A 24,200-nucleotide genomic window follows, 5' to 3' on the forward strand; every position below is an offset into this window, starting at 1 on the left:
TCATAATTTGGTCATTTTTGACAGAAACAAACTAAGAGCCTGATACCTTCAACCCACCAAAGACACTTGAACAAAAAGAATAGCAAATAACTCCATTCAGGGATCAATAGGCAGAAAACTATAGGCTCCATGAACAATCTGTGAATCCATACAGTGACATGTTTGCCTTTTGTACAGCATATTCACATTTTTGGGGGTTTGGTATAAAAGTGAAAAGATGAGATTTCTTTTTGAAATTTTTCTTCTAGGGCTGGTTGTTTTTTGTTAATTTTCAGAGGAACAATGTGGGATTTTGTCTGTTGCATTCTGTTATAAAAAGTACTTTGTGGAATTTTTTTTCTTTTTGCTCACATTTCAGTGTGTTGGAATATTCAGTTTGATAGAAAACGTAGAAAAAAATAGAAATGTAAAAACGGCGCTGTAATGTTCTACTTGGAGGCTTTGACTTTACATTTAGTGCCGATGGAAATGTGCAAAAGTACAAAGTTATTCACTGATGGAAGCACTGAGAAATGTAAATTCATGACACACGGAGCAAACAATGCAAGGCAATGTGAGGTGGTTTAACTGTTTATCTCCAAAACAATTGATGATTCAGAAAAAAGATGATATTGATTATTGCGCATGTATGTCTGCCTGTAACTACATCATCCATAGCAGCCACATGGAGACACACAGCAGGTGGAAGGCTCCACGTCCGTCTGGTATTTTCCAGACTCCGGCTGGTCTCTGCATTCTGCCATGAAGATGTGAAGCTGGGACACAGATTCCTTGTCTTTCTGGTGATGCTGAAAAGGAAACGTTTTATTTAGAAAGTGCTGACTGAAGACAGATATGTGTTTGAAACCGGTAATGACTGTGTGCTTACAACATACTAACTTTGATGGTTTCATAGGTGTCGGTGATGAGAGCAATGAACAAGCTGAGAACCATGTAAATGAACAGGGAGATGAAGGAGTAGAGGTAGAGCCGGCTGAAGAGCCAAACCATGTAGCAGTTGTCTCGAGTTTTCAGAAAGGTGGCGTACATATCATCTCCGTTAATGAGGGAGAAGAGGCATTCTGTCACTTTGCCCAGTGTGCGGAACTGGAAGATAAAAAATAAATGATGGGAGTTAATTAGATTTCATTGTTTAATGACTGTCAAGGAGCAGTGAAGACAAAAATAAATGGTGTTTAGAAATTGTATTTGATAAGAACAAGAGCAAGACCAAGAATTAAAAAAAATATGAACAAAAAAAGAAAATGAATGAGAAGAGGGATGGGAATAAGACGAAGAAATAAGAATAGGAATATGTATAAAAACATGGATCAAGAAAAGGGATAAGAGAATTAATTAGAATAAGGAATAACAATGAAGCTGAAAAGTTTTCTTTGTATCTGTGAATTCTTAACTTTTGCAAAACCAAACAGGACATTTATCCTATTGTTTGTACCTTGTCATGGTAAGGTCCAAGGACGATCCAGCCACAGAAGCAATACCCGAGATAGATCATCGCCACACAGCAGCAAAAACGGATGACATTAGGAAACGCCGCCCTCAGGGTCAGGATTAAGATCTGAGAACAAGTCAAGAATTTTACTGGAGGTGTAAATGCACCAACTATCTGCACGAGCAATGATATAAAGTTTAGTGTCACTCCTACATTGTATTTTTTGAAGAAGCCAAGGTAGCGAATGACGCCGACCCATGAAAGCATTGTTGCTGTTCCCAGCAAGATGCTGCAAATGTCATAGTTGGACTGAAACTTACGCGGAGAAACAGAAAATTACAACCTAATTATTTAAAATAATGGTTTCTTCAAACTGTTAATTTGAAGAAATTCTGCACCAAGTTCAATGTCAAACAACAAACCTTTGTCTGAATCCCAATTTTCATCAGCGACCCTGCCATGGTCAGCACATCGCTGGCTATGATGAGGATGTACCAGCCGTTCACGAACTCCAGCCGGTCCGACAAAGACACCACTTTGTTGTAGAAGGTGTGGTAGAACCGAGAAAACTCCTGCGTGAGAGAAAACAGAAGCCTGGGAGCGTCCAAACGCACTTTCATGAGAGTAGAAGTTCGTGGAAATCAGCTGCACATATAGAGATGAGTGTCTATCCAAAAATGCAGTTTCACACATTAAAACCACAAACCTGAGACCCTCAACAAGAAGTAAAAGAGTCAAAATGGAGATAAATTAACTGAGAACATCCCCAAGATTGATGATGAGGAGGAGGATGGTAGCAGGTTAGCAAAAATAAAAGATCTTTAAGATACAAGAAAAATGCAGAACATTGCAAAGAAATAGGAAATTACTGAGTTTGAATTATCTAAAACAAGAGAAAGAACAATAAAAACTGAAAAGTTGTTTCCAAATGACAGAAAACAGTAACAAACTGTATGAAATGACTCCAGGGGCTCAGAATACAGACTGTTTTCTGTTGTTCTGTGTTTTCTTGTGCACGTAGTTTCCATCCAAACTTACAAACTGGAGTTGGATCCCCTTGATGACAGACCGAGAGCAGAGGATGAGGGAGGTGAAGCACGCCACGATGACCACAGTATCAAACAAGACCAGGAGATAATCAATCTTTCCAGCTGAAAATCAGATCCACAGGTTTAGAGACGCTTGAGACTCCAAAAATGTGTTTTTGGTGTTTTTAACGCGCCTTTGTTGCATTCTTTTTAATGATGGAGGACATAGATGAAGAGAGATTAAGGTGAAACTTGCATTTCTGAGTATTTCTTTATTCAAATGGTTGTGAATGAGGAGCAGATGAGAAAATCCTGTTTGGAATAGTTGGTATTTGTGACGTAGAAAATACTCTGGGCGGGTCACAAGTTCCGCTCCATCCTGCAGCATCCTTGTTTTCCTCATCTGAGCTCAAATGTTGCTCAGCATTTGTTCTTCACGGCACTTGGTGGTTTTTAACATTACAGTGAAATAAACCTACTGTGCCTCAATCCAGATGGTGCTTTCCAATATCGATACAGTCGATCCATTCGGTTAACGACTTCCCTCATACCGATCGGTATAGTTGGATCGTAGAAATATAAACCGATTCGTCGATTAAGTCAGTGAACCGTGACATCGCTAATTAATCACACTGCCCCCTACTGGTCATCTCCAAGATAGATGTTTTGGTTGAGATCAAACTCACAGTTTCCCTCCACGTTCCAGTCTCTGCATTCGTAGATCCTCACTTGATTTTTTACATCAACCTTTATTTTCCCGCTGTGCGCTCGATTATCGAATATTATCTGTAAAAAGACAAAAACAAAGAGAGAGTTTTTTAGCTTATGTTTTGTTGTAACTGATTGATAATTGACTTAAAATACTGTCACCCACTGTGATATGGAAGTCGTAGCAATCTGGAAGTTCATGGTGCCTGACAGTCTGCAGGTTGACAGTCTTCAGAGTCAGGTAGACGTTGACTGATAGCAGCCTGGACACATAAACACAGTTCAGACTCTGTGTCAGGCTTCTCACCTGTCGTCATAGCAACCTTTCAGCTGGGTCACCTTTTGAAGTCTAAATAGAAGTTGGTGTGTGTCTTGTTGTTTCCCGACGATGCAGAATATATGGAAACACAATCTACAAAAAGGGTAAAAAAAAAATGTGATTCACTATAAATGTATGATTTCCTCTTTTTGGGTCACACGAAACAGATTATTCTCGCCAGTGATTCATAAAAACAAAGTCATGCGAAGAGGTTTGAGGGAATCTTCCACACCGACAGACCTTTCTCGACGTGTGGGTCGATGTCGAACGTATCGTTCCCAGGATCCACGTTGCTCTTCCTGTACAGGACTTTGCAGACGGTCAGAGGCGTGAACGTGCCGCCGACCCTCTCGTACGCCAGATTCCCCACTGTCAGGTTCTGGAGATGACTGTACTAAAAAGGGATTTCAAAACCGTTTTAACATTTTAACAAAACGACAAGTTCTCTGAGTTTGTTTTGAATTTCTACTACCCTGGAGATCAGATAGTAGATGTGGTCGTACAGATCAGCTTGGGAGTAAATAGCGTGGCTTCCCTGCCAGTTGTCTTTGTATCCTTTGAGGAACAGATGTCTGAAGGTCATGAGGTTTTCCTCTTTGAATGTGACCATCATTTCATTACTCAGACCGAAAGACACCAGCTGTTTTGGAAAACAAAAAAGCACAGAAAACAGAGCATAAAGCAGACATTTGGAGAACGCAAACACGTCTCCCATGAAACCACAACCCACCTGGACTGTGATGATTGCAATTTTCAATATTTGCAGCATCAGTTTCCAGGGCTTTCGCCCTCTGGCTCTGTACTTCTGACAGGGGTTCATGAAGTAATACTTGAGCCTACGCCTGAAATCTTCCACCACCGTCGACTCAGGAAAGGGGCCGCTCCATGCGGCGTGTCCGATCACCCGCCTGGGCTGTGCCGCAGCGGCCAGCAGGGGTTCAGACTCCTCCATCGAGAGCAAACAGCCAAACGTTCGCTGCAGATCAGACGTTTTCATAACCAACAGCAAGAGTTCAGCCATTCCAGTCATTCTGATGTTTATCAAACTGGTTCTTCCACTAACTCGTTCTCTCCCTCCTTTTACTGGTTCAATCTTATTCCAAAAATTATGCAAAATTATTAATAAAAGCTATAAGGTTCTGAAATACATTCTGTTTGCTGCGTTTGCTATTAATGTTTTTCTGCTAATTTTAGTTTCAAAAAATATTTAAAAAAAAAATCAGAGCTGTGGAGTTAAAGTTAAGAAAACACAAGTAAATCTTTTCATTCTGAATTAAATCATGCTCTTAAATGGGCTGTTTTTGGTGTCATTAACATCATTTCCACAGATAAAAAATATAAATCTTGAGTCCTTTCTAACCAAATGGGATTTTATTCCACACAAGGATTTGTTTCTATTGTTTTAAACTACTTTTAACAACACAAACTACTGTCGACACAATTTATGATCATAAAGGAGTAAAAGTGGTTTACCTGCGAATAGCTGTTGTGAAGCAGCGATCTACAGCCCTGTAATCCAGGAGTCCAGAGCAGATTATGAGGACCAGGTGGCAGCGTGAGTCAGGCCAGCAGCCCTCGCCACAATGACTGTCATTCCTCTGTGTCATTTGAAGTTTTTCCAGTTTTTCCAAAACAAAAAAAAAGGAAGCCAGCTTCGATATCTGCTTCTTTAAAATAAGAACTCCATGCAGGACGGAGGCCTCTTCCTGGGTCTGGATTATTACGGGGTAAGAAGCAACAAAATATTGGAAAAAGTCTGGAAATTTAAATTCACTTGAGCTAGAAGGAGCTGCATTTCCAGAAGAAAATGCAGGCTTGAATGCTATATTGCTGAATGAAAATGAAACTTACAGGGTAATAATTGGCAAAAAATAAAAAAACAAATGATCCAAGTTGACCATAAATAAAGTGAAAACAGCACAATAACAGAAAACAGAAAAGATTTTTTGTGAAAAATGCCAGAGCCGGGTATGGAACCAGCGAGCTTCTGCACCAAGGATTCCCCATGGATTTCAATGGAGGCAGAAACATTCAAGGATTTGAAGGACCGGAAAGTCATAGCTGGAAAAAGCTGAAAATGTTGATAGTTGAATGGTTAAAATAGCTGAAAATTTGAAGGAGTTAAGCGGCAAAAATTAAATAAAGAAAGAGAAACAGGAAAACGATGGGTTGGAGGATTTATAGCATTCAACTAGTAAAATGAACTTAGTCTTTTTGGATGTTTATTTCTTCGGCTGCTCTAGCACAAGCACACTAATAAAACACAAACACACACAGCTGAATTTGCATAAAAAAAACTTTATTGTGCTCGGGTCACTGTGTACACTTTAGAGTACAGTTTAGAGCTTCGTACATGTTTGTGTTCAGTTCTTGTAGTGAAGAAAAAGGTGAAGGAGATTCTTGATGCAACAGAAAAAGCAGGTTAAAAAGCCCCTCCCTCGTTTGTCGTGGTGACCGTCTCTCCGCGCAGAAGCAGAAGTGAGGCCGCCATGTTTTCTCCTCCTCCGTGAAGAAGAACTCCTTAAACCTTCAGAGGTTAGCGGTCAGAGATTCCTGACCTCCAGATCCAGTAGGACTTGAATACATCGATGTATTTTTTGTCTCCCCAACACTCTACCCTCTCTGGCTTCAGATGTTAGGAGTCAAATCTCAATGAGGAGTTTGTTCCCAAAAAAAAAAGAAAAGAACTTTTTCTCCACTTCTATTGGATCAGTTCAGTTTTTTTGACTCCAGGCTTGGAGTCACAAATCACTACAAATCCGTTTAGAGGCTGTTGCTATGAAAAGAAGGACGACGACGACACCTGAAACAGAGACTGTGTGGAGCGGCAGAAGTGCTGCAGCACGGCTTTACAGGCATTTTTACAGCATCTTCAATTCTGGTCAACTTCTAAAGAGGAATTTCAGTGATTTCTGGTTAGTTTTATATTCTGTCTTTTGTCATTTCTATCGAAAGGCCCGCTCAGATGAAAATTGTGTTTTTAACATCTTCTTGTTGCATTTCTTTTTTGAGATAAAAGGACATCTATGAAGAAAATTAAGCTTAAAAACGCATTTCTGAGTATTTCTTTATTCAAATCATGAATCGGGAGTAGACAACAAACCCCATCTGAGAAAAGATTGTATCTGTGATGTAGACAATACGCTGGGGCGGGGCCACAAGCTCCCTGCTCCGCCCCTTTCTGATACATCCACTGTCAGACAAACGGATCCATGAAGGTCTTTGTTTTCCTCGTCTGAGCTGGAATCTGGATCTAAACTGTACGGCTGGATAGCTACGATACTGCTCACCATTTTCATTGCACCGGTAATATTAGGTTAGGGGTGGGAGGGGCTGTAAGCTAGCAGGACAGCTAGCTGAGCGTTCTGAGCCATGGGTGAAAGGGGGGGGGGGGGGGGCAGGGATGCTCTGGACCAAATAAGTCCTAGAACACGACACAAATGTTTTCATTTTGGCTAAAAACGGCATAATTAGAAAACCACATAATTAGAAAACCACGCTTTGCAACTGGATCAAAAAAGGATCGGGGTACGGACGTAAACTAACGGGTGGTCTCCGTTCAGATCCGGTGTTTCCTTAAAGTCAGTTGTCCTGAAACAGTTTTCAAACGGATCCAGAAAACTTTTAAGACTAAAGAAACGATGAAGATGCTGGTCAAAAACAAATTCACAAGTCGACAGCGCGACCACAAACATCTAAACCAAAATGCCCCTTAATTCGTTTAAAACCTTCACATATATTTAGAACTGTGGGTACCTGTGCGTCAGCGTCCTGCCCTTGTCCTGCAGGACGCTGACTGCAAACGCACCCAAATGTGCAGAATTCGGGTCAAATACAGAGAAGCGATGCGAGGTTCCATCAGCAGGTCCTTTCAGGTTAAAAGATGCTCCGGTGAGACGTTGGGGTGAGGGAACGGGACCGAAGCGGCTGGAAGTTCGGGTCTCCCCCACTGCTGCTGCACCCCTGTGCTGCTGAGTCTATGTTAGACGGGGACTCCACCTCCACTTCGTCCGGAAGAGGCGGAGCTCCGGGGTCTCCTGGCTTAGGAAGGTTGGACGAGGACGTGGAGGAAGCTGTGCCGATGCTAGCGCCAGAGGTGGAGTCTCCAGACTTCTGCAACGACGGCAGATTCAGAGAGCTTCCCATGTCGGAGGTGGAGGGGCTGTGCTCACTATCCGGGTGGTACATGAGAGTGGAGCTGTTTGAAAATGTGGTGGGGAGGTCCCCCGGGTTGCTGGGTGTGCTGAAGGCGCCGTCAGATGATGAACCAAAGGCTCCAGCAGCTGAAGGGGAGGGGGGATGATGGGAAAAATAGAGAAACAATCAGGAAAACCCAACAGAGGAAAAATAGAAGGTCGTCCTAGGACCTGCTTTTACCTTTCAGAGACTCCAGCTTTTCATTTTTGGCTTTTTGCACCTCGTCCGTGATCTTGGCGATGATGAAGTTTTGCGAGCGCAGTTCTCGGATGGAGTCCACCAAGGCGTCCAGGCCGCGCGGGTTCTCAGCCAGGATGTCCAGCAGCGTGGCCGTTCTCTTCGTCTGCGTGGTCCTGCAGCTGATCTCCTCGGCATCGTCCCGGGTCAAGATGCGGCGAGAGCGCAGGTAATCCAGGTGGCGATCCGCTCTGATCTTGTCACAGAGGTAGTGTCGCAGTCTGGTCAGAACCTGGAAAATCCAGACAATTTGGTGTATTTGTAATGACCCAGCCTATAACCAATGGCAAACTGATAAGTTACTCCAATTGCAATAAATCTAATTTATTTAAAATAATTCAAGAGATAAATTTAACTTTTTTTTTAAATATACACTCCAAAACTGAACACAAAAAGACTCCCTTCTAGAAAATGTAAATAGAAGAAATCCTACACAACACAAAGAACTAACAAGAAAGAGGCAAACACTGAGACAAAAATATTGAAACATTTGTTACAGAACCAAAAAGAACAGACAAGATAATATCTGCAACAATGGGGTGATAGTAAAAACATGAAGAAAAACACTGGAACATGTTATGAGAGGAAAAAAGAGACAAGTCATTACGTGCAACAAAAAGAAATGAGACACACGAGAACACCTTTAGCCTTAGTCACCGCCGACCTTATGGGTGGATATGGGAAATATCAAAGTCGTGGACCGCTCAGTCAACCAAAGAGCCAAAATGTTCATGCGCTTTCCTTTCTACCGGCATGCGGCGGGCGGCAGGTCCTCGTGAACACTTAAACAACACATAAGGGTGAAGTAGGCCAGACGCAGGCGTGTTGTACAGATTTTTCCAAGTATTCGACCCCACCCCACCCACAAGTCTTGTGCAAGGAGCCCCTAAAACTACGTTCACACCGCCCTCGGCAACGGGCGTTCAAACAACCACTTCCAGTGAAAAGTCTACGTAAACGCGTGCCTGAAACGCATATGGACATTTCGGGCTCTCGCGTTCAAGTTTTTGCGACTGTTTTCGGACTCTACGTACAAAATGCGTGGCCATTGAAAGTTGAACCAGGTCAAACTTTGTCCAATCAGGGACTCGGATTTGGTCATGACGTGGGGGTGGCGTCCCTTTCAATTCACGGAAATGTCAAGCGTTTGTCATTCCGGTTTCTGGCCCGCTGGAATTCTACGACACCAAGTCTTTCGTATATCGGAATACAGTTGTGAAATAAAAAGCCTGGAACACGACTTGTGAGATTTGCACCCCTTCTACATTTCACACCGAGCTTCTTCCAACTGTAGGTGATGGACATGCAACAGTAAAACGTGAAAAAAGAAAAAGAAGAAGCCCCTCCCTGCAAGAGCAGTGTGAACGCCATGGCCAAAGTGCGTGTTCAAGAACAATGTTTAGAGCGACATCCTACAGGCGTCCTAGTTCACTTACTTATCACGTGCACGCCCCGTGTGTTCAGTAAGGGGGTCAGTCCTTACACTTACTAACAACTATAGCGTGGTGGTGGCCCCGTAAGTCAGTATCACCCGTACATCATACGTTTGCACAACTTCCTGTAGTCTTACCAATACTGATTCACTTACCACACACACGGCAATGGGTCGATCCATTCTCATGGCGTCCCTTCAGGTGACGTAAGAGCTTTAACAGAACTGCAATACACACCTGCGCTCTTCAGATACAGCCGCTCCTCTCTACGAACCTCCAACGGACCGGACAACCCCAAAACGCACAATACCATAAGCGTCAACCCCTCGTCCATGTTTAAGCGAAAAAGGCTTTTTATGAAGCAAACTAAGAGACAAGTTAGCGACCGCTACCGCAAGAGGACACACGATTATCATGAAGAGAACATCTGGACAGAAGAGCAGGAAGGACAAAGGCACAGGTACATCCTTTAAGACCATAGAAAGACAAGATGGCTCGGGGTCATCCAGGTCAACTGTACAAGGCGGATCAAAAGGAGGAGGGGGGGGGGTCAACAAAGTGACCTGTTCAAGGCCAGAACAGGTAACTTTCACACCTACAACTAAGCAACAGGTGATGTTTCTCTACTTTATTCTGGAGGCCAGTAATTCCACTTGAACGTATACTGGTTCAAAAGTATACTATTTTTTACTGCATTGTACTTCATGGTACAGACTGTGCACGAGGGTGTGGCGAGCCACTTCCTCTTTCAGGCAGGTCACGGATATCTGATCAGTGAACCCGATCACCTCACTAGAAAAAATCATCGACCCCGAAATCAGCGAAAAGTCAGTGGCACTTCCGGTACTCACGTCTTTCTTAATTTCTGCCATTTCATCCTCGGTGAGGTGAGGAGCATCCATCCCCCACACCGGCGAAGGTCCAGGTGTTCCAACCGACCCGAGATGTGCGTCCAAAGTGGCCCTTAAACCTCCCGAACACCACCATTAAAGCACGGCCGCCGAATCAGCGCGAGCGCCCGAGCGCGTGCGGGTTCATGGTGCCTCAAAAACCGACGTTCATTCAACTTTTCTTTTCTGCCTCAATCACGGAGGGGAAAGGCAAGTCCGGACTTCCTGGTTGAGTCGAGCTTAGACGACGTCAAGCGGCCGGAGGCAGAAGTTCACCGAGCACAGACGGAACTTTCACTCTGTGATCTGCTCTTCCCGCCACTGACCAGAACGTTCGTCATGCGCCTGGTATGACGTTCACAGACCGGGGAAAGCCCCCGAAGAACAGATTTCCCCTCCGGTGCTGCTGAATTTTGTTTCCATCTGTAGTCACATAACTGCTCACGCGCTGTTCCCAGTCTGTCCACGCAGGGGCGCTGTGGGTCCGCGCCACATCAGACAGCTTCAATTATCTTAAATATCAATTAATTAGACAATTATCACAGCTATTTTTATTGAAGTTATTTAAACATATGAAATTCGCAAAGATTAATCATGTAATTTTATTAATTTAACAAAGCAAACATTTCATACATAAGTAACACAAAGTGCAACACATCAATCAAATAATAAAAAAATGTTCTACTTAAAAACTAAAAGCAAAACATTTTTATAATAAATAAAATTTAAAACAAACTGTAAAACACACGAAACTCTCTCCTTACAGACACAAAGTGAAAGTGTGTAGTTCTATGCGAGTATATTTGTATCTGAAACTGAAAATGTACTCGTCCATCATATGTGGCGGGTGTACATTGTGTGGCAATGCATTTGGTGTATAGGGCACAGGGTTTATTACGCTTCTACTTTTTCTCACTCCCTTTTAGATATTTCATGTACTTTTTGTTTTTTATATGGTCCTATTTTTCCTTTTATAGTATTTGTCCAAAACAAAGTATCATCATAATCATTATAATGGATTTCTAAAAACAGTTTGCGATGGTGAACAGTCCAGGTTGAACCAAGACACCCCCTCCCCCCAACAGTGGCTGGGATAGGCCCCAGCAACTCTGACAATGTTTAGAAATCGATGTAAAATTGTCCAAAATCGGTCAAAAAGCTGTGTGACACTAACTACATTTAAAAATAGAAAAAAATTGAAATGTGCCTGCATGGTGGTGTAGTGGTTTGTCTTCTCACCTCAGAGAAAACATCCTGGATTGAAATGTTGTTTACCTTTTTGTGTTAATATTCTAACGAAATCCAAATACTAAATATGAAATGTTTACTTTGGAAAAACAATTCTTTTTTTACAATGATCAGAAAAGCTGAAATGACTGAAGGTTTTTACTGCTGCTGTGCGGTTGGTGAGTGCACCCAGAAGCATTTAGTCAAAAAAGATAAAATGCTGCATAACAAAAATACAGAAACATTTTCTACTTTAACTCACAAGATGCAAATCAGAATCTGCAGCATCCTCAGACTGTCCTGCAAGAGCCAACATCAAATCAATCTAATAAAACTTAAACGATCAAGGAAAAGATATTGAATAAAACAAGGAAATGTATTGTTTAAGATAATAAAATGGACAACACCGTACATTTCTGGTGCAAAAATGTTGAATTTATTAAAAGAACTAAGAAAAATTATTTTTTTCTTTTAAAGCTTCTAACTATATTACAATAAACTCCACATTGTCAATACATTCAAGCTTCCTTAGTGGTCAACAGAACCTGAGAGGAAGGTAAAAATGGGGTTCTGACACACATTAAAGCATAATATCATTTCACGCTCTGAAGAATGCAGCAAAAATACAAAACAAGAAAAATCACTGCAGTGCTGCTCTGCGTTTATTTCAAAAAACACAAGACACAGAAAAACTCCTCAACTTTACCAGCATGAATACATTTGAACAACAGAGGTTCTTTACAAACATTTGATTGCAGCCTGAAGGACTGAATATCAACTAAACGTTTAACTTTCCATCAATCCAGCTGAGAATGAGAAGACGCCCAAGCATCTGGCACACGCTGAACCTCCTGTATGATCACGACGACAGAGTTTACGACTGGAATGTTCAAAACGCGCCGCTGGTCAAAAGTCAGACAATCCTCTAAAACACAAAGACTCAAAAAGCTGATGCGTGGTTATTCATGGCTTTTATTCTTGTGAGGCCTCTGAGCTGGAGCCAGGAGAGAAAAACAATTCAGATTGAACTTTTTTTTTTTAAATCTTAAAGTACTTTAACTAGAAAATGATGAGTAGTTTTTTCAAATGTGAAATGTTTAAGGTTTATCAGTGTTTTCTGCAGGTAAACTGTAAATGTTTTACATTAAGCATTGTCTGATAGAATAGGTGCTGTAGTCCTGCATCACATATTGATGTAAATCCATCCTGTTTGATGAACATTTGCGTTCATCAGTCCCTTCAGGAATCCATAATTCCAGTTTTATTCCTGTTTGAACCTTTGCAGGATCATCTCTACGTGCTTTTTTGGTTCCGTTGAACAAATGTCATTTCTGTCGACTTCACATTTACGTTTAAATCAGAGTTAGTACTTCCCAGTAAAAGAGTTTACACCTTATCGAGGAAATGATTGAAAATGTGTGTAAAGTTTGACAAAACAAGTTTACCTTTTACCCATAAAAAAAAACAACATCCTAAACATAAAAAAAAACAAAAAAAAACGATCCGTTCAGTAATAATAAGACATGTCACAGAATTCTAAATTATTTTTACTAATTTTTAGAAAAAGAAAATAATAATAAATTAGAAATCTGTTCTTGGTAAAGGTTTACATTTGTGCAAATGGCTCAAGAAAAAAAACAACAATAGCACCAAGTTTGCCAAAACTGCAAACATTTATCGGCAATAAAACGTTTTAATAAAACAGAAATCAAATTTTCTATGACAGCAGTTTATGTCCAAAGATGACATCCCCACAGGTTAAACCTGGCTTCTGATTTCATATCATATAGGGCATAAAATGTGTCTGGGATTCAAAAATGCAAACCTTTATCAGTCTAAAAAGTGCAGGGATCCAAAAGTGGTTGCCTGCAGCCCTTCATCAAACATGGTCTTGTAGGAGTTCTTCAGGAAGTCCACGTAGTTCTGGATGCTGCGTTTGTGGCTCTCTGATTGGTCCAGGCTGAGCTGCAGGTCCTTCAGACGCACCTGAAACTGTCTCTCTGACTGCAGAAGGACAGCAAAACCACAGAAACACAGCCCTGTCATTCAGACACAGAGTCGTACAATCATTTAGTGATGTAGTAGGTGATGCTCACAGCTAGCTTGCTCTGATGAAGAAGCCTCAGCTCGTTGTCCCTTCTGCTCTTCTCCGCTTCCAGTTCCAGGATTTTAGTCTGAAGGGCCTCCTCTCGAGAAGCAGCCAGAGTTTTTACCGCGTTCACCTGTTGTTGAACATGTTAGACACTCGTGTGAGAACGTCACTTTTAAAGTTTTACTTTCAGGTTTAGATGGTTCTGCTGGATTAACAGCTGGAACAACATGGCGGATGCCTCTCTTCTCAGGCGTACCTGCTGCCTCACGTCTGACAGAGCCGCCTCCAGCTGCCGGTTCAAAGTCTGACACTCTGACGAGCGTTGGTCCAGCTGGCCTTTGCTGTAACTCAGAGCTTCTTCCTGATACGCCAGCCTTCGTACCAGCTCCAGGTTCTCTTGCTGGAGTCTGTCCATCTGTCTGCAGAGACAACCTCACGGTGAACTCCGGGTTTTATCCAGACTAACGTTCCGCTGACTTTGCTCCTCACTTCTGCAAAGCCTGTCCTTTCTCTTGCAGGTGGGAATTGGTGAGAAGAACGGACTCTGTCATCTCTGCAGACGACCTCAGCTGCTTCGCTTGACTCTCCATCTGTGAACATGAAAGCAAAAGACTCAACTCTACCATGATATCTGACTGTCTCCTGAGGTTTCCATCACAGATCCAGATTTATCTGAAGCCTTTTTTTTTTAAATCACCGTGCAGTGAGGTGACAGAATGTGAAACATCTTCATGCTTCTGTGGCATAAAGGTTTTTAGGGAGCGCTGTGGCTCTTTAGGTGACTATTTATGAGAATTCTTCTCTGAGAGCTCCAAAAAAAAATCAACTAATTAGCAAATGGACCATCAGAAACCGTCTGATATTTGACAAGAAAATACAGTTTCCTGTTGAGCAAAACTTATTTTTTTCCTTTTGTTTGATTTTTAATAAAAATTATTATTTTTATTATTTGTTATTTTTACAGCCATTTTTAAAGCGCCGTTCACATTTAGATCAAATGTTGACAGTTCTAGTGAGCTGTTGCATCTAAAACAGCAAAGTGTACACGGGGCTTCTTATCTTCTATTCTTTTATTAAAAGACATATTATTTATAATACCATAATAATAATACAAAATATATATTTTTTCCCCTCAATCTGGTGCATTTGCAGACATTGTATTTAATGTGAAATGCCCCTATCAAATAAACATTTAAAAATTAAAACCATGAGGAGCAATGTATGGCCCACTGGGGCAACTTGCCCCTGTTGCCCCCCCTTTTGACCTGCCCTCACTGCCTGAGTGGCTGCTATATGCCCCTCCCACACTTTTCTCACTTTGCCGCCCTGGTTTGGAGCTACATGCAACAAATTCTTGAAGAAAAAACATCATTTAAAAAAAAAGATGGCTTTTCTATTAGTTTTATCTCCATAGCAACCATTGTCATTTTTAGTTACCTGGGGGGACAAACAAGTCTGTGTAGTATTTAGAAGTACATACATAAAGTTTCCTCTTTAGTTGCAATAACGTGTTTTTTTCTTCTTTCCATTTGACGTTTTCAAGAAACTCAAGAACATGCAAACTCACACAACACAACCACAAACCGGAACATCCATGAAAAAAAAAAATCCGAATTGTCTACATTTACCAACAACTGTGAGGAACACAGCAAACACGTTTGTACTGCCACCTAGTGTTCGGATGTAAGAAAGCGTCTTCTGCACATCCTCTGACGACAGACCTTCACGTGAAGTTTCTGAACGAACTGGGACTTGTCAGAGCAGTTCTTCTCCAGGTGCAGCAGGCTCTCCTGACACTCCAGGAGACTCTGCTCGGACGAAGCCAGCAGTTCAGGGAAAGCCTTCAGCTCCTCCACACGGCCCTGCAGCTCCTGCCTCACCTGGACCCCCAGGGGGAGGAGTCAGAGGGGGGTAGATGGCGTTACCTGAAGATTTAAAGCACCTCCCAAAGCGATGCCTGCAGCTGCGCATCAGCTTCATGCCAGCTGATGTACACGGCTCCAAATGATAGACTCAGGTTGTCAGGGTGAATGCAGAATAATGGGATCAACAGTAATCACACCGTCACATGAAATCTGATTACAATAAGAACTGCCACAGTTCTGTGACGTCATGTTTTTTTTTTTTATTATTAGGACTGTTACCTTTTCAACTTCTGCCTCTGTTCCATGCTTTGTTTTGTGGGTCTCCCTTAAAAGATTTGCATATCGCAATCGGAGATTTTCAAGTTCAGCTTGAAGTTCTGCAGCCTAAAGAAAATAAAGACAAAGTTAAACATTTGTTAAAGACCGACTCCAATCATTTTTTGATCAATTTTTAAAGCCCTCCCATTATTAATCATTTTGATTTCGGCCAAAATCAAAAACCCTGTGTGAATTTCTAGGACATAGTTTCTGCAGAGCGGCAGGAGTACATCAGGAGTTCACCTCGGAGTTGTTAATACCTGTGCAACAAAAATGGCGAGCTTTATCTCATCTATCCAGTCGTCCAGTTTAGATCCAGATTCCAGCTCAGACCAGGAAAACAAAGACGTTCATGGATCTGTTTGTCTCAGTGTTTTCCAACCAGTGTGCCGTGAGAAATTGCCCTCATTCACTGATCTAAAAACATTTTCCATCTCCAGGATTTCAGCTCTGTGTTCATCCAAACAGGCCCTGATAAAACACTGAGTAGTTAAGAATATGAAAGATTATAAAATACTTTTTTCTTTGTTTTTATTTGATCCTATTAAAGACATTTTGATAAGAATGACGGTACCGCGAATTAGCCGCAGCGTCAGCTATTTTCTGAAAAGTCCCCCCCCTTTAACTGTCTCCACCGATCATTCTTGGAGGCTTAATCACATGTCATCAGTCTGACCAATCAGAAGTGGTTAAAGTCTTCACTTCCTTGTTCTGATTCTGCTCATAAAGTCTCTCAGTTCCAACAAAAATACCAGCTAAAGCTCGTCTTTAGCGGTGTAGCTTTCCACAGAATCCGGTCTCAGACCGTGGAACAAGTGAACAAAACAATGAGCTTCATTGTTTTCTCAGAGCTGGCGGGTCTCAGAGCTCAGAGACGCGAGTCTTTCTGCGTTCATTGGCTGTTTGTACTACATCTCCCATGATGCATTGGGTTAAAATGACAGCGTCTCTGCACACAATGAGTCGTCCTTGTTCAACGTTGTGAAACCGCAACAAACACATCAAACTGATTTTTAAAATCTTTTTACTTAACTTTTATTACATTTTTTTAAAGAAAAATCAGCAGCAACTTCCAGCTTTTTTTGCCACAATTATCACAAAAATGCATGTGAGATTGCGGGGGGGCTGTTGATCAACACAGACTATGATTTTCTACTTTTTATTTTGTTTTTGGATGCTGGTGTGCCGCGGGATTTTTGTCAAGGTTAAAGTGTGCCATGGCTCAAAAAAGGTTGAAAAACACTGGTTTGTCTGACAGTGGATGCATCAGAAAGGGGCGGAGCAGGGAGCTTGTGACATCACAGATACAATCTTTTTTTCCTCTGCTCTTGCGTGATTTCAATGTTGCTATTTTAAGCTTGATTTTCGTCATATATGTCCTCCATCATCAGAAAAGCGCCACATGTTGAAAACACCATTTTTATGGGAGTGGGTCTTTTAAAAAAGAGATGAACATCAACGATTCCCACAGCTCTGTCATAACATTTCAAACCACAGTCATAGGAGCACATTAAAATGTGTTTTCTGAGAATAAAGGAGTGCTAGTCTGCTGTTAGAGTGTTTTCTGAACAAAGACGGAACCAAGTAAACCAACCTGATGCTGGCACTGCTCAGCCTCCAGCTTCTTCTCTTGACAGACGGCCTTTTCCTCCACTAGGGCAGCTTCACAATCAGCGAGCTGCTGCTCCAGCCGAGCCACACATGCCTGTAATCACAAGGAAACCTGATTCCTTTCAAATCAGCGAAAAAATGCTCTCCTCTTACTTCTGGCTGGGCGTCAACATACTCTTTTGTAGCTTCGGTGTGGCGCTCTGCATATGTTTAATGCATCTTTATCGTCTGCATTAAACAATTTAGCGGAGACAAATAAGAAAAAGGTAAACATAAAATATTCTCATTAATAAAACATTGTGACGGCAACACGGCTCAAATAGGGGTTCTCCTCTCTGTGCCCATCAATCTAAAGAAAAAGACAGAAAGGTGACAGTTCAAGTCAATCCCTTCTAAAGCAACATGAACTGAATTGTCTCTTGTCAGTCGATTAGTTTATGTTCTTTTATTGCACCTCTATGAAGGTGCAGAAGAAAATGCTCAGTCAACGTTAAATGCGGACAACAGAATAAGAGTTTTCAAGTCTCTAATCAGAAAGAAGATAAACTAATGTGTAATCTTTTAGGACCATATATTTGGAATTTAATGACCCATACTTCTGTTTTATTGCCGACCTCATCTGTGGGATGATAAACATTTAAGCGCCCTCGTGTTAAAACAGAAAACACACTCAGTGCGATCAAATCAAATCTCCTTTTCTCCAGAAAATCCCTTCTGGGTCTAAAAACAGAGCTCTGTTTTTTGGTTTTAAACATCACAGAACATGGCGTTTTCTTGGTCAGCTGTTACACGGAGCTGTGCGGAGGTCGTTTAGGCCGTCATACCTTGAGTGCGGCATTACTGGCGAGGAGGTCGTTGTTGTCGGCCGTGACTTTGTCGGCTTTTCGCTTCGCGGTTTCATTGGCGGCGTTTTGGTCGTTTTTTGCTTTCTGTAACCTCACTGTCAGGTCTGCAATTTCACTTGGGAGGGAAAAAAAATATTAAAATTGACGGCGTCTGTCTCACATCTTCACAGAAGTTTATTTGCATTCAAGACCCACTCCGCAGAAAAGGGTATTTTTTTAACATGTTCTTGTGGTATTTTTATGATGATGAAGGACATTTATGCAGAAAATTAAGCTCAAAATGGAATTTCTGAGTATTTCGTTTTTCAAATTGGTGTGACAAAATGCTGTTAAAAGAACAAAAAAACGTATTAGTGACGTACAAACTACGCCGGTCGGGGGTGCTGCGCTCCATTCTGATGCATCCTCTTGCAGACAAATAGAATCTGGAGGGCTGGACGGCTCCGATACAGCTCGACATTTTGTTGCACCGCTAATGTTAGGTTGATCGGTGAGAGGGGCTAGCATGTAAACAGAGAGCTCTCGCCAACGGGGAGGGGCATTGAGGACGGGGATGCTCCCCACCCACAACTGAGAGGTGAATTTCTAATGAACTCCTGCTGCTCTGCAGAAACGATGCTTCAGGAAGTGACACAGGTTTTTAAGATTTTGGCGAAAAACGGCATAATCCCAAGGAAAAGACCAGTGGGAACGCTTTAAAAAGAAATGAAAGGATGATCGGAGTGGGTCTTTCCAGAGGAGGAGTGACTGAGAAGCAACCTTTTCAGCAAGTCGACGTGAGCTAGCAGCTTGTCTTTCTCATTGGTCGTCTTCTCCTTCTGCTGTCGCCTGGAGTCTCTCTCCGTCCGAGCTTTGGCCAGCTGCTCCTCCTGAAACAAATGGGATTCCATCTCAGTCCAGGATTTTGTCCATCTCAGCGTTAAGCCTTTTGCCGTCAAATACCTTTTCCTTGAGTTGTGCGTAGCATTTCTCGACGGCTGCTTCGAACCTCTCAGCTCTCCGTTTCTGGGCTCGTGTCGCCTTCTTGAGATATTCTCTGTCCTTTGATGCTTTCTCACCGAGCGAGTTGATGGAAGCTCTCAGGTCATTTATCAACAGCTTCTGTTCTACTACGGTTCTCTCCAAAATCTGAAGAAGAAGAAAAGAAAAAAAGAAGCCTCAAAACCCCACAATTATTGGACACAAATACAGCCAAACGTTCACAGAAGTGGAGATTTGTACCTGCAGCTGCGAGGTCAGACGGCGGTTTTCGGCTTCCTTGGCGCGCAGCTGCGCCTGCAGGTGAGCTTGAGCTGCATCTGCAGACTTTGTGACCTGGACCACACTTTTTATTTCCTCCTGTTGAGACGGGAACTTGAAATGAAAGTGATTCTGTCCTGAGCTGGAAAAAGGCCCGCTGAGCTCACCTGCTTCTCCCTCCGCAGACTCATCAGTTCCTCCACCCTCTTCTCCATCTCGCTCAGATCTTTCTTCAAGCGCTAAAACCAACAAAATAAAACCATTTCTCAGAGTAAACATTTTGCGCCATAAAATGCATCCTAACCACTTTACCTGGTTTTTCAACTTTATTGGTTACAATTGAAGAAAATAATAACCTCATTGTCACTTTCAGCCTGAGTCATCTTCTTCGTCAAATTGTCCATCTGCTGTTCTGCATCAATTCTGTGAGCCTTTAGAGGGGGAAAAAAACAGTCTTAGTGAAAATCCTGAAAAGTAGCTGAACATTTTCAATAACCGTAATTTTGCTCCCAACCTCAGTGGCTTGCAGACGCTTCAGCTTTTGTCGCAGCGACTTGTTCATTTGTCTGAAATCTTCCAGCTTCTCCAGCAGAAGTCCTCTCTGTCTCGCCATTCGGCGCCTGGTGGAAGATTCTGGACCCTGGAGGAACGGAGACCATCGGCGGTGCAGAGAAAGAGGATTTTTCAAACTAAAGTCAAACGGTTGGTGAAGAGGCAGAAACTGCAGGAAAACCCACCACAAATCCGTCTTCCTCTGCGTGTCTGAAGGAAACCAGCTGTACTGCTGCAGAATTAGCAGCTGCTTCTGCTTCAATCAGTAGTTTCAGGAAGGAAGTCTTTCCATCAGAACTACAGAGGAGACGGGAACAACATCCACTGAGTTACAAGACAGTGCTGCTGACTTTATTTGTTTACAATAAACCCTTACCAGCTGGTCTGGGGCTCTGCTTCCGCCTGGAGACGCCGGCTCGCAGTCCTCGCTGCCTCATGGTTGCTGTCAAGATCACCGCGACTCAAAGTCAGATCCTCCCCGGCGGAGCTCAACCCGACCGGGGGAGCGAGGGGCTCGACCTCCGGGGACATCCCTCTCACTGACAAACAGCGTGTAGAAGTAAAGCAAAAGATTAAAGGGCAGGGATGCCCAGTTTAACCTAGTCTGTTTTAGTTTAGCCATTGAATTCTTTATGGATTCATGTTTACTATACAATTACCGATGAAGCCCATTGAAACGACTATTGTTGTAATATCGGGCTATATAAATAAAAAAGGTTAAGAGTTTAAAACCTAAACGAAGCTGAGTGATGCTACGGCTAGCTAAACAATCCGATAGTAGCTAGCTAAACAAGCGGACTCCATAGCAACAGACAAGAGGTCAAATGGTTGTTTAATAAATTAAACCAACCGCGTTTAAAAAATGTATTTTTTTTCTTTTTTATAAATGAAAAAGCTTTAGTAATAATAAATAATTTTACAAACCTACCTATATTTGCGAGACTAAGTACACGGTCATTACTCCCGGTTTGGCTTTGTGTTTGTACAACTTACACCCCCCCCCACGACACGCCTTCTTGACGTTCGAACCTGATTGGTAGGTTTTGAAGTGACGCAATGACGTCCCCTTACTCTTCTACTGCTGATTGGTTCTTCAAACCGAGAGAAGGCGGGTCTAAATTTAAATGGAGTTTTGATCAGCCAATGAGAACGCAAGTAGGGCTAAAACCATAGAAACGACACGGAAGTTTGTTGCTCCAGTGTGTTTCAGGCAACCGTCCGTAAATACGAAGAACATTTTATCCTTATATGTTTAGCTCAAACTATATCGTATTTGACCGTCTACACGGAGGAAATCTGACGGAGTTTCAGCTGCAGTATTTCGTGACGGAAAATGTTCAAGGCAAAAATACTCATTATCGGTCCAAAAGAGGTCAGTGAATGCTGATGCTCTGTGTGCTGTCTCCACAATAATTGACAATCTATTTGATTTCAAATCGTTTTTGTTGTAAGTAACTTTGTTTGATGTCATAATAACAGCTGAACAAAACGCTGAACAAGCCATGGTCTGCAAAATAATGTTAATCTTCCTCTTAGCAAATAGTAGACTTGAAGTTTATTTAAAATATACTTGAGTATAGGTACAAGTACAGCTAATAAATATACTATAGACTGTGTACATATAGTGTAGGAAGTATATCAACTAAGTACTTATTCTGACTTAATTGGAGAATTTTGCAATATATAAATGATGTATAAACAGTAAACATTACGTATACTGCCTCACTTTTAGTTTTGACTAACAATACTTGTACACTTAAATAGACTACTTTTTGCTAAGGGTCAAGGGACACCCACACACACACACACCCACACACACACACACACACCCACACACACACACACATACACACACACACACACACACACACACACACACACACACACACACACACACACACACACACACACACACACATAATGATTAAAGAGACTTGTTTTCTTTCAGAGTGGGAAAACCACTTTGGCAAATTTTCTTTCCAACACAACAGAAAACCTTTACGGCGAGTACAGACCCACTCAGGGAGTCAGGTAAGAACTTTCTGAAGTTTTCCAGAGAAAGAAAAAAAATCACGACACAGATTTTAGCTAAATATGTCTAGAAATATGAGTTTCCTAAAATAAAATGAAAAAAAAAAAACACTTCTTTCTGCTGTTTCCAGGATACTGGAATTTGAATCCCAGCTGGAAAGCCGTGGTGACAAAACATGTGAGGTTGAACTCTGGGACTGTTCAGGGGATTTCAGGTGAGCTGTTTTGCTCAACTTTAAGAGGCCTTTAGATAGATCTTTTAGTAAATGCCATCTTCATTCTTTCCATCTTGAAGTATTAGCAGTATTTTTTTTTCTTTCAATGTAGGTTTGAGTCGTGCTGGCCTGCACTCATGAAAGACTGCAGCGGTGTGGTGATCACCTTCAATCCTGACGTTCCATCTCATCTCAAAGAAATCGAGACTTGGCACTCAGTGTTCGTCTCCTCCCAGGGTTTGCAGGACGCTCAGAGTTTACTCATAGCACACCATAAGCCGGGCAGTGAAGCAGAAAAGGGACGGCTGCCTTTAGGTAACGTTGCTGAAGGCCTTCAGAAACCATCGTGTGACGTACAGTGACATAATAGAGCTAACAGAGTCGCTCTTGTTGACGCAGCATCAAATCTGGGAAAACTGCAGCTGATTCACTCCAACCTAGAAGAGGAACCAGAAGATGTGAGGGCGGCTTTCTGCAGATACCTGGGAGATGTTGTGAGGGCAATATCGGAAAGTCGGGAACGCGAGGAGATGTCCATCATTTCATAGCAGAAACATTAAACAACATGACGTATTTTAAAAACGTACCTTTTTGATCTTTGCTGTACAGTATGCATCATATATATCACTGCCAATAGGTTACCCAATAAAATGTTTAAAGTCTTCAGTTGGCGTTTTCTCTGACAGTTGTGTTGATTTTCACATGTGCCTCTTTTAAATATCTTCTTTTGCTTTACCAAAGTAAAACAAAATCAGCTTTTAATTTGCTATGATCATGTTTCTGAAAGTGCTTTGAATTTTGTTCTTAGAAACAACCTCACAAATAAATCTGTTGGAAAATAAAGACCACAAAACAACAACCAAAAATGTTTTATAGACTTTCAAAAATTCATCTTCTTTTTAAGTTGGAGTATTTTACATTGCAGACAAATTCATTTTGTTTGTTTTAACTCCACGTTCAGATAAGCATCAGCATTTGGAGGTAAACTGTCAAATGTTGACATTTTAATGTTCCGTTCTTTGACTATTTTCAGGAATAATGTTTGAAGTTGATAAAAGTGAGGTGAGTGAAATGTTGAGGGTGGCGGTTCATGTTTGTGCACGTCGCTCTGTGGATGACTGAATCATTAGTCACAGGCCTCTGACTCACCATGCAGCAGCCCTCATAACCAAAAAGGGAAAGTTCATTTCTACACTTCTGACCCTGAGAAAGTGACTTTACTGTACGGGCCGAATACTTTACCGCTGCCTGTCACTTTGCACACATCCTCACTTTCATCGCCTCCCAGTGTGAAGCTTTCCGCAAAAACAACTGCTGAATAAATTCCGGATAATCTCTGCTGGATTGAAACTTTCCTCTGTCTGCTACAAGTTCATCTTTCCCAGACTTTCATAAGCTTGATATCTGATGCATTTTTATTTACAAAGCTGAGCATTCTAGGGAATAAGGCAACAACTCCCGCCTTATTGAAAATTGTATCCAGGTAAGCCGCAAAAAGAGGTATTCGAAAAATAAGAAAAAACATACAATAACATCACTAGAAAGTAGTAAATTACCAGTCCATTCAAAAATTGTATCAAAATCAAGGAGTTCCACACAAACAAGAAGGGAAAAAGGGCTAAATGAGATAATTAGAATGACTTCAAATTGAATAATAAACTGCCAAATTAAATTTTACTTACTAGTTATAACCAATTAATTTATATTTTTAACCTAATTGTAGTTCATTTTGATGGCAGTGACAAAAACTAGTGTCATAAGTTGAAATGAGTCATTTTAGAACAAAATGCGGTCTTAGGGCGGCCGTGGTGCAGCGGTAGGGCGGTCGACCCATGATCGTTAGATTGCAGGTTCAATTCCCGCCTTGCACTCCCATGTGTCAAAGTGTCCTTGGGCAAGACACTGAACCCCACCTTGCCTCTGGTGGGAGGTTGGCGCCAGTGTTCGGCAGCGGAGCCGCC

The 24,200-nt window shown here is 41.9% G+C and overlaps 4 protein-coding genes across 6 annotated transcripts; 1 reads left to right on the forward strand and 3 right to left on the reverse strand.

Moving 5' to 3' along the window:
- Positions 1-554: 554 nt before the first annotated feature.
- Positions 555-5,098, reverse strand: LOC101157647 (mucolipin-3). Of its 2 annotated transcripts, none has more exons than XM_020711191.2 (13): positions 4,961-5,098; positions 4,218-4,463; positions 3,960-4,127; positions 3,728-3,881; positions 3,508-3,580; positions 3,335-3,431; positions 3,147-3,246; positions 2,471-2,583; positions 1,855-2,004; positions 1,646-1,747; positions 1,436-1,558; positions 869-1,086; positions 555-788 (listed from the first exon to the last, which is right to left on the reverse strand). In XM_020711191.2, the coding sequence occupies exons 2-13, from the start codon at positions 4,437-4,439 to the stop codon at positions 572-574; spliced, it is 1,737 nt and encodes a 578-aa protein (XP_020566850.1). In that variant the 5' UTR covers positions 4,440-4,463; positions 4,961-5,098; the 3' UTR covers positions 555-571. The 2 variants fall into 2 exon arrangements, with proteins under 2 accessions (XP_020566850.1, XP_011485338.1); XM_011487036.3 differs by having other exon boundaries at positions 880-1,086; positions 4,961-5,092.
- Positions 5,099-5,765: 667 nt separating this feature from the next.
- bcl10 (B cell CLL/lymphoma 10) lies at positions 5,766-10,680 on the reverse strand. Its single transcript, XM_023964940.1, has 3 exons — positions 10,206-10,680; positions 7,865-8,153; positions 5,766-7,770 (listed from the first exon to the last, which is right to left on the reverse strand). Exons 1-3 carry the CDS (start codon positions 10,254-10,256, stop codon positions 7,364-7,366), a joined length of 747 nt encoding a protein of 248 aa, XP_023820708.1. The 5' UTR covers positions 10,257-10,680; the 3' UTR covers positions 5,766-7,363.
- Positions 10,681-11,885: 1,205 nt separating this feature from the next.
- On the reverse strand, positions 11,886-21,010 carry LOC101158139 (outer dense fiber protein 2). 2 transcript variants are annotated; one of them, XM_011487037.3, is made up of 17 exons: positions 20,922-21,010; positions 20,370-20,532; positions 20,179-20,290; positions 19,956-20,081; positions 19,798-19,872; positions 19,609-19,680; positions 19,424-19,540; positions 19,145-19,330; positions 18,962-19,071; positions 18,182-18,317; positions 17,341-17,451; positions 15,708-15,812; positions 15,285-15,443; positions 14,053-14,153; positions 13,820-13,982; positions 13,568-13,693; positions 11,886-13,475 (listed from the first exon to the last, which is right to left on the reverse strand). In XM_011487037.3, exons 2-17 carry the CDS (start codon positions 20,522-20,524, stop codon positions 13,302-13,304), a joined length of 2,028 nt encoding a protein of 675 aa, XP_011485339.1. In that variant the 5' UTR covers positions 20,525-20,532; positions 20,922-21,010; the 3' UTR covers positions 11,886-13,301. The 2 variants fall into 2 exon arrangements, with proteins under 2 accessions (XP_011485339.1, XP_004079546.1); XM_004079498.4 differs by lacking the exon at positions 15,285-15,443.
- Positions 21,011-21,157: 147 nt separating this feature from the next.
- On the forward strand, positions 21,158-22,821 carry ift22 (intraflagellar transport 22). The gene is made up of 5 exons (XM_023964941.1): positions 21,158-21,365; positions 21,942-22,024; positions 22,156-22,239; positions 22,352-22,554; positions 22,639-22,821. Exons 1-5 carry the CDS (start codon positions 21,327-21,329, stop codon positions 22,785-22,787), a joined length of 558 nt encoding a protein of 185 aa, XP_023820709.1. The 5' UTR covers positions 21,158-21,326; the 3' UTR covers positions 22,788-22,821.
- Positions 22,822-24,200: the final 1,379 nt, after the last annotated feature.

The sequence above is a fragment of the Oryzias latipes genome, chromosome 17, assembly GCF_002234675.1.
Source record: "Oryzias latipes chromosome 17, ASM223467v1".
Taxonomy (NCBI): domain Eukaryota; kingdom Metazoa; phylum Chordata; class Actinopteri; order Beloniformes; family Adrianichthyidae; genus Oryzias; species Oryzias latipes.

What these genes read in the sequence shown, in the direction of transcription:
- ift22 (XM_023964941.1), top strand. Translation starts at nt 21,327, where the DNA reads ATGTTCAAGGCAAAAATACTCATTATCGGTCCAAAAGAG. An exon ending in AGACCCACTCAGGGAGTCAG is followed by an intron (nt 22,025 to 22,155) that starts GTAAGAACTTTC and finishes TGCTGTTTCCAG; the next exon opens with GATACTGGAATTTGAATCCC. An exon ending in AAAGGGACGGCTGCCTTTAG is followed by an intron (nt 22,555 to 22,638) that starts GTAACGTTGCTG and finishes TTGTTGACGCAG; the next exon opens with CATCAAATCTGGGAAAACTG.
- LOC101157647 (XM_020711191.2), bottom strand. Translation starts at nt 4,439, where the DNA reads ATGGAGGAGTCTGAACCCCTGCTGGCCGCTGCGGCACAGCCCAGGCGG. An exon ending in AAATTGGGATTCAGACAAAG is followed by an intron (nt 1,748 to 1,854) that starts GTTTGTTGTTTG and finishes TCTCCGCGTAAG; the next exon opens with TTTCAGTCCAACTATGACAT. An exon ending in TTGGACCTTACCATGACAAG is followed by an intron (nt 1,087 to 1,435) that starts GTACAAACAATA and finishes TTTATCTTCCAG; the next exon opens with TTCCGCACACTGGGCAAAGT.
- LOC101158139 (XM_011487037.3), bottom strand. Translation starts at nt 20,524, where the DNA reads ATGTCCCCGGAGGTCGAGCCCCTCGCTCCCCCGGTCGGGTTGAGCTCC. An exon ending in AGCGTCTGCAAGCCACTGAG is followed by an intron (nt 19,873 to 19,955) that starts GTTGGGAGCAAA and finishes CCCCCTCTAAAG; the next exon opens with GCTCACAGAATTGATGCAGA. An exon ending in AGGCTGAAAGTGACAATGAG is followed by an intron (nt 19,681 to 19,797) that starts GTTATTATTTTC and finishes TGTTGGTTTTAG; the next exon opens with CGCTTGAAGAAAGATCTGAG.
- bcl10 (XM_023964940.1), bottom strand. Translation starts at nt 10,256, where the DNA reads ATGGATGCTCCTCACCTCACCGAGGATGAAATGGCAGAAATTAAGAAA. An exon ending in TGGCAGAAATTAAGAAAGAC is followed by an intron (nt 8,154 to 10,205) that starts GTGAGTACCGGA and finishes TGGATTTTCCAG; the next exon opens with GTTCTGACCAGACTGCGACA. An exon ending in AAAGCTGGAGTCTCTGAAAG is followed by an intron (nt 7,771 to 7,864) that starts GTAAAAGCAGGT and finishes CCTCCCCTTCAG; the next exon opens with CTGCTGGAGCCTTTGGTTCA.